At 32.4% G+C, this 17165-nt stretch overlaps 2 protein-coding genes across 10 annotated transcripts in view; one reads left to right on the top strand and one right to left on the bottom strand.

The window, feature by feature from the left end:
• The window catches only part of LOC126744142 (RB1-inducible coiled-coil protein 1), a 55362-nt gene extending 51404 nt beyond the window's left edge, over window positions 1-3958 (top strand). For 5 of the 7 annotated variants that reach the window (XM_050451493.1, XM_050451489.1, XM_050451495.1 and 2 more), the window contains one exon: window positions 2478-3958. In XM_050451493.1, coding sequence (XP_050307450.1) covers window positions 2478-2571 — 94 coding nt within the window. In that variant the 3' untranslated portion in view covers window positions 2572-3958. The remainder of the gene's footprint in view (window positions 1-2477) is intronic. The other 2 variants (XM_050451494.1, XM_050451492.1) reach the window with 2 other exon arrangements.
• A 5364-nt stretch (window positions 3959-9322) lies between these two features.
• The window catches only part of LOC126744143 (integrin beta-PS-like), a 32616-nt gene continuing 24773 nt past the window's right edge, over window positions 9323-17165 (bottom strand). For all 3 annotated transcript variants that reach the window (XM_050451498.1, XM_050451496.1, XM_050451497.1), the window contains 8 exons: window positions 14742-14878; window positions 14478-14689; window positions 11783-11948; window positions 11457-11720; window positions 10520-10660; window positions 10282-10456; window positions 9773-10053; window positions 9323-9678 (listed from right to left, as the gene is read on the bottom strand). In XM_050451498.1, coding sequence (XP_050307455.1) covers window positions 9419-9678; window positions 9773-10053; window positions 10282-10456; window positions 10520-10660; window positions 11457-11720; window positions 11783-11948; window positions 14478-14689; window positions 14742-14878 — 1636 coding nt within the window. In that variant the 3' untranslated portion in view covers window positions 9323-9418. The remainder of the gene's footprint in view (window positions 9679-9772; window positions 10054-10281; window positions 10457-10519; window positions 10661-11456; window positions 11721-11782; window positions 11949-14477; window positions 14690-14741; window positions 14879-17165) is intronic.

Genomic DNA, 17165 nt, shown 5'->3' with positions numbered 1-17165 from the left:
TTCATGTCTTTCAAATTTTTCAATATCGGTCTGACTCTCATCACCTGTCTTATGTTTTTCACAAGTTTGACAAAGGTCTTTTTTTAGGGTGAAAAAAGGATAAATTAAATTTGGAACCAAAATACCTTTTATACGTTATAAACGATACAGCTTCTTTTTTTTTCTGTTTTACATTTTTCCTCATAAAGGTTGTACATCTTAGCTATTGATAATTTGCTGTCCAAGTATTACTTTTTAGTTGACTTTCGGGAATAATGGGATGCTACGGTCGGAAAACTTTGAATGTGCCTTTCTACATCGGCAAGAAGTTCTGGCCTGGTTTTGTTCTTGGGTACCGATTTGCCACGTCTGTCTTCACCGACATAGACGCCAGAAGAGCCTTTACAACAAAATGCATTTTTTACAACATCAGCACTTATATTAAAAGTTTTCAAAAAAAATTCCTGACAAACTCTTAGTTTGTTTTTATCTTTTGTTAAATAGTACTGTTTAGAATTACTTCTAGGAGCCTTATTTCCATTTCTCGGCCTTCTTCTCTCTGGAGAAGAGCTTGTGACATTTGCAAGAATAAAGTTGCCTTTCCTCTTCTAAAAATTTTGTCTGACATTTAAAACGACACTTTTTACAGTTAATGGCTTGAGGTTTCTTGGCTGGCCGTTGTTTGTTGTTAGTCACATAATCAAGTCCCTCGCTTCTTCTTTTTTTCGCCACAGCTCTTTTCCACTTTTTAGGTTGACTTTCTTTCCATCTTTTAAGCTGTGTGTCATTTCCAAGCTCTACAAAAAAATAGAAGTAAGGCAATTAAGGCATTTTCTAATTTTTCTGTGACAACTAAAAATCTTACCGTCATTTGAATCATCTGTTTCATTAAAGTCTGGATCTAGGATCGAGTCATCACTATCTTTAATTAAGGCTAAATCGTCTTCATTGAAGGAATGCTGAGACACGTGATCAACAGACGGTTCTGATACATTTAAATTTCCCACCTCAGACCCTCTTTCAATTTCTATATTTTTATCTAAAATTTAGAAAAAAACTGAAGTCCCTACACAGTTTAAAACTAGCGAATAAAAATCTAATAAAAATGAAACAGATAATAATTTGCTGTAGCTGTAAAATGCATTTTAACTCTAAATATCCAAAATTTAAGAAGTTCTACCTACTTACCTTTCGGTGTAGCATCGCGCTGTTCCCCAACCCTTTCATAAAACCTGGACACGTTAGAGCCTATTATTCTATTATAACTAATAGAGTTTTCATCACTGCTACTTCTCTGGTTTAGTGTATTATTACACGCCATAAACACAAGTTTTTTCCCTCTGGAAGACATACTGACCAACCGCCACAAACAACAAAATAATGTAAACTGCCGGCAAATAAAATAACACAAGTACGCGCAAATATTTATTTAAAAGGACTTACAGGTTTTTTCCTGTTTAAACTTGTCTCATGCTCCTAATAAAAATCGCTTAAGTGCACATAACTGATTTTTTTTGTTCAAAATTAAAATATTTTAAACTTAGGCAAATACATGTGGCCTATATCTTTTAAAGTATGGGAAAAAGGGACTTAAATGATTGTTGACTTGATGAGAAATCATCGCGCGGACTTAGTGGTACGAAAAACTCAAGTTCGTCAAAAAGTGGACTTAAAGGGATTTGCTTGTACGACCACGATATCTTGCAGGGACTTGAGCACAATATTTCTTCTCTTTTTCTTCTTCTTCAAATACGTCAAATGTCTGAAAGAAATTATTAATATCTAGTTAAGCCAACTGCTTTCTTTCTAAGGTTATAAACAGAAATTTATAGAAGATGTCACGTTCTGTTTTTATTAGAATTTAAAACTATTTAGAAGTAACGGATGATGTTTCATCAGAGCCAGCTCTCTTTATTGTGACTTAAATAAGTTCAGGGGATCAATAGCTTCCGTAAATGGGTCCATATTTTGCTTTATTGCATCAATGATATGTTCTAAACATTTTCTTGTATTTTTGAAGCCAATTATATTTAATTCCTGGCGATTATTTAAATAACAGAGACCCGTAGGCTGAGTTCACACCAAAGATTCAAAGTCTAATTTGCTTGAAAATACAGCATTTTTTTAAAATACTTATTGGTGGCTCCTTATTTGTCACATCGAGTACTATATTTTCTAATGCGTAAGATCCATTAAGAATATCTTTCTAATTTTTCAGCCGGCTCTTGGACTGGTTGCGTAAGTAGGTTTTTTGTTTTCGTTCTGTGCTAAAGATCTCGTCGGTTTGGGTTTAAAAATGAAGTTATTTAGATAAAAAATAAGGACTGTACTGCATATTTATTAGAGTAAACATATTTATAAAATAGAGTTAATTTTTTATACATCATATTATTCGATGAGTAGCATATGTCCGAGGGTAAAGTACAGCGGTTGAATTGCCATTTTTTTCTCTTGTAGTTAGTAACGCATTAGTTGTTTATTTATTCCCTTTTTATCAGGTTTGAGGGTGGATCTTATAGAGAAGTTGAACAGTCGACCCACGTAAGCACAAATTGGTTTGAGACGATGTTTCGAAGCATGTTTAGCAAATAAAGTATGTACGGTTTTGTTGCTTTTATTTAATTTAGACTTTATTAGTTCTCGTTGACTAACTCGTGTTCGTTCTTAAATAGTTTGTAATATCTAGGGTTTGGGGTTTTGTACTAATCATTTTTAAGTAAAATAGAGTTTAAAAAAAAACGGTCTTGTGCTTCTATTTTAGGGTATAATATGATTTGCACATTAACAATGTTACCAGAGAATTCATCAATCTGAAGCTCTTTAATTAAATTTTTTGTCTAGTATGAACTACAATACACGCAATCTGAGTTATTCAAATCCTGAAATACTTTAGAACATTATCAGTGTTTGTATCAACCATTCAGTGTTTGATATATAGTTAATTATGGTTCCAGGTCGTTTTCGGATAATCTCAAAACTATCCAATATAATTCCTGGAGGCTTCTGCGGCTTATAGAGGAATATATTTGACCCAAATGCTTGGAATGATTCTATAAATTAACTCTTTAATAATTTGTGAGTTATCTCGTTCTAAGTTGAGATATTTTAAAGAAATTAAGAGCCACACAAAGGTCCTAGGTTGACTGAACAAAAAAATAATTTCTCTAGAGAGTTCTGTGGATTTCGGAAAATCCGTTTTATTCCAAATGTTTCAAAAACTCTAAAATTATTATTAAATTGGCTCAATGTAGATTCAGCTATTTTAGAAGAATTTAGAGTTGCACAAATACCTAAAGTGTTGGTCTAATGAACATTTACACTCTACTTACCCAACAAATACAGTATTTGGGATATTAGGTTTTTTTTTTGGATCTGAAATACTAAAACTCTATTTTACTATTGATCAAAATTTGAATTTATTTTTGAAAAAATAACCGAAATTTGCAGGTAGTGAACCGCTTACTTTAATCTCCTCGACCTAGACTATCAAGAAATTTAACCGTAAAACTATGAATGAGCGTGGCGAAAGTTGAAAAAAAAATACGACAACTGTAAACGGAGGAAAAAAAGTTGTTTTTTGTGATATTCTATGCCTTTTTTGACACGTATCAAAAGGAGAGTGGTTGTGTTGTTTTACGCGATGGTGTTTATTATTGATTTAACGAGCATATTATTATTAATATTAAACAAAAACTGACGTATGTAGGTCAAGTAGTGGGCCAATTCGGTGTTAAATATTTACTATATTATCATAACGATGTCCTCTTAAATTGATTGATAACGAACGAATTTCGTCGAAATTGTTTTTCTAGCTTAGGGTTATTTTAGGTAAAAAAAATTAATAAATTGTGAAGAGCGACCATGTTTCATCGGCTTGTTACTATTTTAAGATACTTTTATTACAATTTAGAGTACCTGTACATATAGACGTCATTTTTATATGTTGCCAACATACAATAATAAAGAATATAAAAATTAATTTTAGTTTTATTTTACTGTCTAAATATAACATTGATATTTGGTAAACATTAAGTTTCCAACAGAAATCCAAAGACAAAGCTATGATTCTGGATAGAGTGTACTATCCTCCCCTAATTATGCAGTAAAGTCGTATCAAGATAATACTGATACGAGCCAATAAGACATCGAACTTCAAATTATAAAATAGCATGGATTCCTGGATACCCTAGCTTGTTAGTTAATGAATGTGCTGATGCTTTAGGTAGGTAATATTTGCTATATAGACTTAATATCCCGAATAAATTACTTATTTTCTTACCATTTACTATAAAAGAATTAATATATCGTCGGCCCAATGCCAAAACCATGAATGTGAAAAATAGTGATTTGGAGATATTTGGGTTTGAAGGTTTTGATACTCTTGTGAAAATTCCGATTTTTGTTGGAATAATTTCATTTCTTGGGAGACATAGGATCTACTTTGACAGTTTATGACTTGCTTATTATTTTTTCTGTTTATTAGCCCCCGCCTTCCAAAACGTCACATTCGTGGATTTGGGATTCCAAAATTTTCTTTCAAATCACTTACAGTAATCTAAAGACAATGATTTTCAATATTTTTATTGATTTAAAATATCAATAAACATGTGTATTTTCATTGGGAAACTAGAATAAACTCAGGATCTATAAATCTAAGAAAACAGAACTACTTAAACTTCTAAATCGTTATAAGGCAAAATAAACTATAAAAACGAAAAAGGTTTTCTCAAAAAATACTGAAAATATAAAAGGAACTAAATTCATATGCTTGAGTATAAAGTGAAATCGTTTAATTTTTATCTGAGTCAGTATTTTTACTGCCATCTGGTTCTGGTAATCTATCCCTAATATTATTATTAATTTTTAGCGACTTGTAAAAACTGTGATGAACTTTTGGGATTGTTAAATCAGAACACATTTTTTGTAAATCCTAATATTTGGGCTTCGCAATGGGTAACTCACATTCATATGATTTTTTACCTAAAGAAATTTTTTCATGCAGTTTATGTCATGAAATTTTTGTTCAAAATCCAATTTGTAAAACACCTTCGTCATGTCCGATTTAACATAACGAATCCAGCAGACCTTACGCCATAGTATTTTGTTCATCTCACATTTTTGCGCTGCAAATTCTTTAAAATCATAAACATCATTAAAGCTTCTGCTCCTCACTTCAAATGGGCGTGGTTTCATACGAGCATCTCGTATTACTTGCGCCCAACCTTCAGGAATGTATACAGGAACATGCTTAGCTTTTTGCTCAATTTTGGAATGTATGGAATCGCATTCCATTTCTCGCTGCATACACATAACAGCAAAATTTGAATTCTTTTGCTGGCCACCACAGCCATCTGACATCATTCTAACTTCTGTTACTTCTGGATTAGATAATACGTATTCATAGATACAAGAAGCGATTTCATTTGAACCCCTTTTACCCTGGGTTTCATCCCATAGATAGCAAATGCCATCTTGATTCAAGTATTATAAACTGTAAAGTTATAAACAGCTAACTTGCGCAAGTAAAATATCTGTCCTGCAGTTCCTTTTGGAGTTGTGAGTACAGCTTCAAGGTCAAAATTGAATGCTAATATAGTAGAATTGTTTATTGCTTCCAGTTTATCAGCACTGCGAGCCTTGCGTGCCAATTCCTTTCTTCTCAAGTGTTGCTGAAACGTTTGTTCTTGCGCTTCTTTTTCTTCTCCAGTCATATTTTTCTGTGCCAAACATATCTTGCATTGGTCCTTCTTTGGCTTGAAAAAACCCACGTTATATTCTTTAAAAACTCGTCTGTATCTTTCGATTGAAACAGAGCGAATATTTTTTTCTTTGCATTGAGATTTGTACATATTGTGCATTATGAACAAGTTTAGGGTAGGGTCCAAATATTTTTTTTTACTTGAAGCCCTGCAGTAGTGGGACTCAACTGCAGGAAATGATAAAATGTGATCACGTAACTTATTAGCAGGAGTATGTTTGCCACGGCGGTCTTTTTCTATTGTTCCAGTAGAAGATCGTTTTTGTAAAGATATTCTTATGCATGAATCTGTTACATTAAGTGTAGATATGAAAAATTTGCGGCACACTTTATTTTTTTCTCCATCAACGGTAAGAAAATAATTACAAGTGTTGACCCTCCTGGAAGTTTCTAGATTTCTGGTGCTTCTTTTTTTTGGTATTTGTTCAACATGATGAATAATGAAATTCCGCTGATCATCTAATGATGAGAGTTGCCGAAATTCTCCATAAATGTTTGACCTATTCTCTTCTGAAACAGATTCGAGGCATTTATGTTTCGCTTTGCCACCACAACGGCCTTGCTGGTTTCTCCATATTTTTAACACTTAAGTATGCCTCTCCTTTAAGTCTTTTTTGTTTTTTGATGAAGTTCCAATGTTTTTCTTCTTCCTCTTTAGTGGAAGTTTTTCTGAAATAAAAAGCAATGAGTATTTGTATTTTTAAATATTTTTTTTAACGTACTTGTTTCTTCGCTTGTGTCCTTAGAAAAACTGGAAGAGCTTGAGGATGTAGAGCAAGTGGAGCAACTAGAAGAACTGCTTGTACTATCAGATTCATTTTCAGGATTATAATTATCTGACGACGATGCTCCGTTGCCACAATCATTATCAAATTCAGTTATTACAACATTTTGTTCTTTAACATGAGATAGTGTTTCTTTTTCATCTTCTGGAAATGCATCTAAGATAATAAAATTAACTTGGTCAAAAAAATGCACCTAAAACAATAATAAAAAAACTACCTGCTGTATTATTGATTGTATGATTTTCATTGCTAGCAAGTATTGATTTGGTAGTTGAAACATTTTGAATTTCAGTCAGTAGTAGTATGTCTTCTGGAGCATCGGTGCCAGAAATTGAATCTAAAACAATATCTTGGCTTTCAAAATAATTCACTAATATCAAAAAATATTATCTCTACCTGTTATATTATTCGGTATTGGTAGGAGAGTGTCATAAATTTTAATGTCTCCTGCATGTCAGGCCACCTAAGAAAAATAAATAAAATTATATTTTCTATTTTGATGCAAAGTCAACCATAATTATTATTATCTTAGTTCCATTTGGGTCCATACATTGCATATCTCTTTCATGTTTAGACCTAACGCTATCCATTATTTTTTGTGCTCTAGATGTCACGTTTATCATTTTATAATTGATTTTTTACTACTCAAAATCTATACACGAATGTTACAAAGTATACCATACACTTACAATGTCAAAACAACGAATGTACCACATTCACTGACTTGAAACTCTTAATGCAAGGCCAAAACCACGAAAGTGTCACATTCACGATACGCGCATTGCGACAGTCGAATACAAACTAAGATACGTCAAAGGCTGTTCAGCTACCCCCACGAAAACCATGATGCTTGCAGATTCGTTGGTTTGGCATTGTCAAGAATTGGTTTAGAGGTGCTTGAAAATGTAGATAGGTAAAAATTGCCAATTTTGCACATTCATGGTTTTGCCTTGGGACCGACGATATGACCTGTTCCATTATGTGAATGTGGCCAAGTGAAGGATTAGGTTTATATCCTGTACTGTTCTGAATCTTCTACAAAAAATGGTACTTTGTGGTGTCATTGGTGTGTGAAGATTAGCAAAGAGAGTGAATATTCTAAGAGTTTCTCCTTTAGGACTGTTCTGCTTGAAGTTATATTATTAAAAAGTTGCCTTATTATGACCTATTCCTAGTCGGATTTTTCCAATCGATTTATATTCGTTTATATATATGTACTTCTGTTTATTTGAGTACGCTTTGAATTGTGATCTCAGTACGTTAAATAATCAATAAGTGATTAGAAATAGTAAGTGATTGTAAGGGAAGTAGTGAATAAAAGCTTAGTGTTTAGTATTCAAGTGTGTTTTTATTTATTGCACCCATGGGAAATCCGTAACATTATTTAACTTTTTGAACAAGGATACTATAATTGACACAGTCAAAGGCCTTGATCAGATCACATTGATTGTACCGATATTTATGAAATGATGACAAAAAAATCTAGGATGTCCTGGACAGTATGCCTAAACCCAAACTAAATTCAACGATTCTTGTGGCCATGCACTTCTCTACTATTTCAGATCTCAGGCAAATGATATTGGATTGAAATTTTCTGGTAATAAGCCAATCTTGTAGTAACGTACCAATCCTTGGGAGTGGTTGGTATTGCAATGACTTTGTTGCACCTAGGCATATACAAGTGACATCTCCAAAAAACCTAAATGCTTCACTTATCTCCCGTATTATATTGGTAGACTGCAGAAAGGCATCTGATCTTATAATGAAATGCTGTATATTCGGTTCTCTGTTCGGTGGATGGAGTGCAATCAGCTTTTCAATTGCTTCTTCTTGGAGTGTTCTGTATTCAAGAGTCTAAAGGTCATAAATCATTACTTTAAATTTGTGGAATATTTATTTGTTATATTAAAGGTATTAACCAATTTACAAAAGAAGAAACCTAATTTTAAATTATTCAATTACAAAGTAGTCGTATAGTTGAAATGGTATGGGTTGGTTCAGTTTTAATCTTCTCCCGAAGACGATAACATCGTTATGCGAAATACGTGTCGAGAGTAAAATAATGAGTTTTGGTTAGTGGTAAACCTGTCTCAAGATTTGAATGTAATTTGTATACAATTACGAAATAAAAATAAATCATTTGAGTAGCAAAATATAAATGCTTATTACCTTTATTTGTACGAAATTTAAGCTTACTCAATAAATAGTAATATCAACATTTCTAAAAAAAAACAGTGTCCATTGATAATATAGTTAAAATTTATTTAAAGTCTACTAATTTTAGGAACTGTAAGTTAAAAAAAAAGTTATTAAATCGATCCTGGTACTCTTTCAATGGCATTAATGTAAGGTTTATAACAGGAAAATCAAACAGGGCAATCATACTCCGAACCGAATCATACCATTGAACAAAACAAGACGTTAAATACAGAACATGAAAAATCACCACTAAATCTATATGTAACACCTAAACTTTTATATGCTTTGTATAGATCTTTCAATATGTAGATCAAATAATTTGCTATTCAACATAATCCTAAGATCTTTTACTTTGGTTACTCTTTTTTTTGACACAGTAGAATCAATGCTATAATTATATCTTAATCACAGAAAAATTAAATGAGCCTGTTTTTATATTGATGTAAGATTGTACTTTTTCTTATTTAAACTGTGAATATGACTTTTTTTCAGTGGTGCTTGGTATTGAGGAAATAAACGATATTATTATTATTAATGACTTTCGAAGGCGTGACCTGTAGGCCTACGCTCAGAATCTTGTTCTTGGAAAATAAAGACTCGATAATTTTAAAAATGTATTTATTATCACAGGTTACAACAACAGTTCTTCCTACAACATTCCGACTAACTAAACGTCTTTAATTGTTCCAAAGCCATATTATTCGATACTTTGTTCCGGTTTCTTCTTCGCCAAAGCCATCGAAATCCTCTGGCTCACCCTGTTATAGACCGGATTGCGAAAGTGGCTCGTTCCTGGTTTGTACAGGGGATTCTCATTAGCGTTCCATCTCGTGTTATTCTTCTCGTTTAAAAATCGCGCGTACTCTCTCTTATCGTGCACGGTCGTCACAATTTTCCATATGATCAATGTGAGGATTCCGATTAGTAAAATCGAGCCGATCACCTCTGCTATGACAACTAAAACACAACAACAACAATTAATAAATAATTAGCACTTCCTGTCTGAATATTCATATAAGAGGTATAAATGGGCCCTAAAAAGGTTACTCACTGTATAATGGTTGCGGTTCAAAACAATCCATATTCTCTGCGGCCACAATAATGACATTTTTCCTGTCGTCTGAGTAAACGTAATCAAAATCAAAGAGACAATTGGGCTTATGGGGCACCTTTTGATTTTGGCACCTGATAAAGTCCTCGGGGACGGTCTCGGGTAGTTTCGGCACCGTGCTCGTGTTAAAAGCGGTACAGTTCGATTCACAATCCTCGAGTTTTTCCAACTTTCCTGACTTGTACACTTGGCACTCTACGCAATCTTTTAACTCGTCACAACTGGAAAGAAGAAATTTATGAGCTAATGGAGATGCTTGTCAATAGATTGATTCTGATTGATGCAAACGGCACCACCTTATTTATATAGCCCATAAAATCATAAAGAAGGATATTATTAATGGTTTTCGAAAGGTCACCAAAAATGGCTTCAGTGTATATCCTCAAAAAGAGATCGAATATGACTTTTGCAGTTGGTCTGTCCTTTATCTGATCATGAAAATCACTTACCTGGAACATCCAAGACAATCATTACAAAACTTCCCGGAATACTGATACTTTTCGTCGGGTTCGCAGGTGCAATCTCCGCATTCGCACTTGCCGTGGCCAGAGCAAAGTTCTTTGGAACCAGGGGCGTAGCAAGTGGATTGGTCCGTCGGACAAGTGCAATCAGGACCGGTCCAACCTGTCCAAAATGCGATAATTCAATCAGCGATAATCAATGAATTGCCTTTGATAAAATACTTACCGCTTTTGCATTTACACACGCCGCAATCGCAGGTTCCGTGTTCCAGGCAGGTCTTGCTACAGCTGTCGCTGTCGCACTCGCAAAATTGCCCGGAAAATTGCGGTTCGCAATGACACTCGCCGCATTTACATTTGCCGTGCCCTATTACGTTGAAAATATTTAATAAAAATGGTTGATATTTAATGGGATTTGAACTTGTGACCTGCGGGTTTACGCTCTGAAGCACACCCGTTGTCGAGGTTCTATTGGGATATGGAACGGAAAATGGGATGGGAATTCTTCAGATTGGGAAATGGGAAATAATTGGGATTTTTGTAATTGAAAATAGCTGGTGTTGGCTTGACAAATTGTCATTTAATCTAACCTACAAAAACCGTAATTTCTAAATAAAAAACCTGTTTTATTTCTTTTACAAATGCCAACAGGCCATAATTTAACTTGATTAGCCAAATAAGTCCAAATTTTGAAATTGAAGCTGTTTCAAAGGTAAAATCTTTGAGAATTGTAATTATTCAAAGTCTGAGCTGAATAAATCAGGTAGATTAAGTTCAAAGACCTATTCATAAATTTAATGTTCTTCGAAATTTTTCAGCAAAAAATTACAAATTTTTTTGTAAACATGTATATTTTTTTAAATATATAACTGAAGTCTCTAAAAACTTTACAAACACTACACTTAAGAAAAAAACAGATATAAGAAAGAAAACACTATACATAAATAGAAGTCGGAAAGTCCCAAGCAAAAGTGAAAAAATCATTTAAAATCAGTGGTGTAAAAGAAAATGGGAAAAAACATCGTATCATCTGACCCAATTTCTTACCAACCATAGGACTTTCAGCACATACGAAATTAAAAAATGAAAGGAAGAAAACTCTAATGACAATCAGTTGCTTTCTCCTTTGATTTGCATTGGGCAAAAACCCACTTTTAACTTACCAGAACATTCCACTGCTCCTGCAGGTGTACACGGAGCGGGATCGTCATCCATTTGCGAAGTCGAATTGCCCGTACACTGACAAAATTCCCCGTAACTATTCGGTTCGCATTGACAAATTCCGCACTGTAACGCGCCATGTTTGCAATTCTCACTGGGTTCCGGTTCTTTTTGGTCACAATTGCAGTCACATAAAACCTCCAGTTCTACGGTTAAACTGTCCGCCAGACCCTCCGGTTTAATCGTTATCGTTTTCTTGTTCGGACCTGAAACGGTGTTCTCATTCATGGAAATCGGAGTATTGAGGGCGATATCGAATGATTTTTACCGTCTTTGGTGCAACTTTGAGGCTCGATAATGGCGGAAAATTTTATTGTTTGTCCCGGTTTGATTTGGGTGCAAGTGGATCTGCTGAAGTCTTTACATGTTGAGTTTATCATGACGCTCACGTCCTCGTCCGTATCTGAGGTTATGGTCACTGAACTGGTGATGCTCTAAAACCGATTTAAAAATATCTATTTATGTTCAGAATGTCAAAAGCAAGAGAAGAGAAGGAAAAGAAGGATTTTAGGCAAAGCAGCAACATTTTCTTCAAATAAACTCATATAACAAGAAATAAATTGTTTTATTGTCTTTTTTTAATTAATATTACTGTATTTATAGCTAAATAGTGGAAAAAAAAATCCATTTAATCACTTTCACAATATTTGAAAGGTATCAAAAATGTCTCCAACAACCCAAAAACTATAAAAAATTATTTCAAATTCCTGGAATAAATAAAAATAATGAATTAAGTCTAAAAAATATGAAATATTTTATATCTCTGGTATATGAGGAAAAAATAGATTAATTACCTGGCACAAATTTAAAAATCATTTTAAATGTTCGAGAAAAATTATTATCGACATCTGAAAGACATTTTACGTCTTTAAAAACCAAAAATAAGATACTTTAAGACTTTTTTAAAAAAATAACTAAAATACATTCACTACAAGTCAAGAAACTTGATTTTTTATGCCAGGAGTGCCTGTAAGAAACAAAATTACTTGTCTCTTATTGGCACGTCAAGATCTTAAGTTCTAATGGACAAAATTTTGTAGTTATTGAATTATCAACTACTCCAAAGATTTTTTTTAGTCTTATTAAAAGAAATGGCTAAGATCCATTCATTAAAAGTCGATAAATTGGCATTTTTATTCCAAGAGTGCCTGTAAGACACAAAATTACTTGTCTCTTATTGGCACGTCAATATCTTAAGTTCTAATAGTCAAAACTTTGTAGTTATTATTTGTAAACTACTTCAAAGACCTTTTTAGTCTTCTCAAAAGAAATTACTAAGATCCATTCATTAAAAGTCAAGAAATTGGCATTTTTATTCCAAAAGTGCCTGTAAGTAATAAAATAACTTGTCTCTTATTGGCACGTCAATATCTTAAGTTGTAATCGTCAAAATTTTGTAGTTATTAATTTGTAAATTACTCCAAAGACTTTTTTAGTCTTCTCAAAAGAAATGATTAAGATCTATTCATTAAAAGTCAAGAAATTGACATTTTTATTCCAAAAGTGCCTGTAAAACACAAATTAACTTGTCTCTTATTGGCGCATCAATATCTTAAGTTCTAATAGTCAAAATTTTGTAGTTATTGATTTATCAACTACTCCAAAGACTATTTTAGTGTTCCCAAAAGAAATGACTAAGATCTATTCATTATAAAAGGGTAACTAAAATTATTTCTATCATCCTCCACTAAATTTATTTATAAATCATCTATCCTAAATGTTTCGGACATATAAGATGTCCATCTTCAGGGATATACAATGAGCAATGAGGGTTTTCGTCACAACATATAACAGCTATCGTGCCACTGGCAAGGTCAAAAGTTAAAATGTCAACAATAAATAAAAGGACATATTAAGATGCATGAGAAGGGTCTATACAAACATTAAAATCACATAATTACAAAACTAGGATAATTATTACAGAAACAATTTTAGTTACACTTTGACTTATTAACTTCACTGCAAGTATGGACTACTTCTTCAACTATTCATTATAAGTTAAGAAATTGGCATTTTTATTCCAAAAGTGCCTGTAAGAAACAAAATAACTTGTCTCTTATTGGCACGCAATATCTTAAGTTCTAATGGTCAAAATTTTCTACTTATTGATTTATCAACTACTTCAAAGACCTTTTTAGTCTTCCTAAAAGAAATGACTAAGATCTATTCATTAAAAGTCAAGAAATTGGTATTTTTATTCCAGGAGTGCCTGTAAGACACAAAATAACTTGTCTCTTATTGGCACGACAATAACTTGGGTTGTAATAGTTAATATTTTGCAGCAATTGTTTTATAGACTACTCTAAAGACACTTTTAGACTTTTTAAAAAAATAACAATACATTCACTATAAATAAAGATACATTCACTACAAGTCAAGAAATTGTTATTCGAATTTTTATTCCAGGAGTGCCTGTAATAAACAAATTTTGTCACTGATTAGCACGTTAATATTGTAACGTAATTCAGGAACACCCTTTTATTGACAACGTCAAAAACTCGAAACTGTTTAAAGTCTAGAAACAAATCAACAAAAATTATAAATTGATCCAAAAGTCTGGAAAACATAAAAAATTATTTGAAATCCCTTGAATATATTATAGAAAAATTCATTAGTTTACTTCGAAAACCATGCCTGGAATAAAATGAACACGATTACATCAGACATAAAAAAATTATTTCTAATGGTTAAAAGACATAAAATATTATTTCAAATGCCCGGTACTTATTTGAGTGTGAGGAATATAATATATTAATCTATTATCAACATAAATGTCAACTGCAATTAATTCTTCATATTTTCCAGAACTCTGTGCTACCTCTTTTTCAAGGAAATTGTCCCATCAAAAAAAAAACGCAAAAACCCTATTTTAACTCTAAAACATTAAAAATTACATCTGACCTAGAAAATTCCTTCTTTGACACCCGAAACCAAAACTGTCAAATAATGACCGTTCTACTTACATCATAAATGGTCGAAATGACATCGACCACATCGTGGGAATTCTTTTTCAGTTTTCTCGCGTACGAATTAGCGATCATCGTGGACATCGCCTCGTAATGTTCGAAAAGTCCTTTTTTTTCCGGTCGTTCCACTATCGCGAAAATGATGTAGATGTCCTTCTTTTTCGACATATAATTGATTTGAGATACCGAGGGATAGTCAAACTTTAAACCTGAATTAAGAGGATATAATAAGTAAGTTTAGTACGATTTAACATTACGTACCTTCAGTGTAAATGTTGTTAGTTAAATGGCATTTCATGTCATTGGGTTCGATTACACCGCCGAGTTTACCGTCACCCGCGATATGGGATACCGCATCCGTGGACATTACTAGAAGATGTCGTGCGTTCGATCTCCAACTAAATAGAAAAAAATTACGTTTAATTAGTAGTCAAAAATGTCTAGAGCACTGAGTGCTTCCTTGTTATCAGAAACTATCTATAGATTTTTTTTGAAACATGATACACCATCCCATGAAATAATTTTTAAATTAGACAGGATAATTTTTGATATTCTTTTGGTAGTCAGATGGGTGCTTTATTTGGAAAGGTTTAGTGTATTTACATCGTGGAAATTCCATACATTTTACAAAGCAAAATTACTATTTTTTGAATGATATTTTAGTGCTTCAAATTGCATGAGAATAATCCACCATTTTTTTTAGGCTTTTGCTTTTATGTCTTCCAAGTACTGGAATTCAGGTCTTTCCGGGGTTTTCGGGTCAATTTTGTACCTTTCAAGCATCTTTCATTTTATTCGAGGCATTTGAAAATTATTAATAATCCTGTAAACACAATAAATAAATAAAAAATTGATATTAAGCCAAATCGTTGAGATAAGATTAAAATGTATTTATAATGCCTGGAAGAATACAGATAAAATAATAAAAAAATATTTCAAATCCTTGGACGGTCAAATGCGTTGAAGATATTCAAAAAAAGGGAAAACCTGAAAAAAATCTGAAAAGTATAAGAAACAACGTTGAATGTTCAATGTTTAGTGCTGTGTGATTCGACCAATCCTTGAATAATCTCCATAACGAGATCTTATGTGAACAAAAAATTCCGTTTGTTATCTTAAATTCTGACGAACCCTAACATGTTACAAAAAGAATAATATAAGGACAATGAATCAACAAACGGAGTTTTTTGTTCACATAAGATCTTGTTATGAAGATAAAGCATGGAGATTACTTAAGGATTGGTCAAATCACACAATACTAAACTAATAGTGTTTCATTTCTACTCTTAAGTTCAGACGAACCTTAACGTCTTACACATAAATAAAAAATTACATCAAATGCCTGGAATTAAATAAAATATTATTTTCAAGGCCTGGAAAACATACATTGCCTGAAGAATATAAAAGAATTATTTCTATGCCTGAAGAACATGAAAAATTAGTTCAAACGTAAGGGAAACATAAAAAACTACACCAAATGCTTGATTATTAATTCAAATCCTTGCAGAATATAAAAAACTATGATGAATACCTAGAATAAATGAAAAATTATTTCCAAAGTCTGGAAGACATAAAATGCCTTGAAGATATAAAGATAATAGCGAAAGCCTGTAAAAATTCCTCAAAAAAAATCTGGAATATATAACAAACTATGTCAAATGCCTGGAAGATATAAAACACCTGAAAAATATAAAAAAATATTTCAAATCCTTGGAAGATCTAAACAATTACCTCAAATGCTTCTTGGAAGATGCGAAATTGCATCGAAAGCCGTTACATACCTGGAATCAAATGAAAAATTATTTCCAACACCTGGAAGAGAAAAACGTTCTTTCCCGTTCGATTGTACAATTTTCGCAAACAGTATTATTTGCTAAAGCGATTCGACAATAATACAATTTAATACAAAAAGATTTTATTTACAGTTACAATTTTGTGTTCAATTATTTTATTATGACAAATAGGAGTGTCTCTTAATTAAAACAACCGTTTGCCTGTACCATCAGTAAACTGTAGTATAAGTGAGACAACCCTTTTAAAGACCTTAAACAATCATTTACATTCCTGTTGCAACACATTTTAAATATTTATGAGCCAAAATTAAAAGTACCTATAATAGAATAGGAATGTAAAAACATAAAAAAAATAAAGAAAAATTAATGACATACACACACATGAAGTTATATAACCTCAATGGGGACATATAACTCTCAGGATATATAACCCTCAATAAGGATCGTAAGTAGTTTTCATTTTTAGGGTTAATTTGGTAAATCGAACATGCATTACTGTGGAAAAAAAGCATAAAACGCAGTAGTTGCAGTTATCAACATTTTTGGAAAATCATCATCGCGGAAACCAACATAACTAAGAAGATCCAGGGATTAGAAAACGAATTCGCTTCTTTCCTATTGGACTCCTATAGGTCAGGAATGCCTACAAAATATGAATATCTCTGGCTAATGACTATGTCTGGAATAAAATAAAAAAATCATTTTCAATGCCTAGAAGACATACCTAAATAATTACATAAATTGCCTGAGAAATATAAAAAATTATTTCGAATCATTGGAAGATACAAAAAATTACGCTAAATGCCTCAAAGATAAAAACAAACAATAAAGAAAGTTTGGAATACATTCTGAAAAATAATCTGGAATATATAAAAGATGTCAGAGAAATATA

This window comes from Anthonomus grandis, chromosome 13 (genome assembly GCF_022605725.1).
Source record: "Anthonomus grandis grandis chromosome 13, icAntGran1.3, whole genome shotgun sequence".
In the NCBI taxonomy this organism is placed as follows: domain Eukaryota; kingdom Metazoa; phylum Arthropoda; class Insecta; order Coleoptera; family Curculionidae; genus Anthonomus; species Anthonomus grandis.
This window is presented reverse-complemented; position numbering and strand designations above follow the sequence as displayed.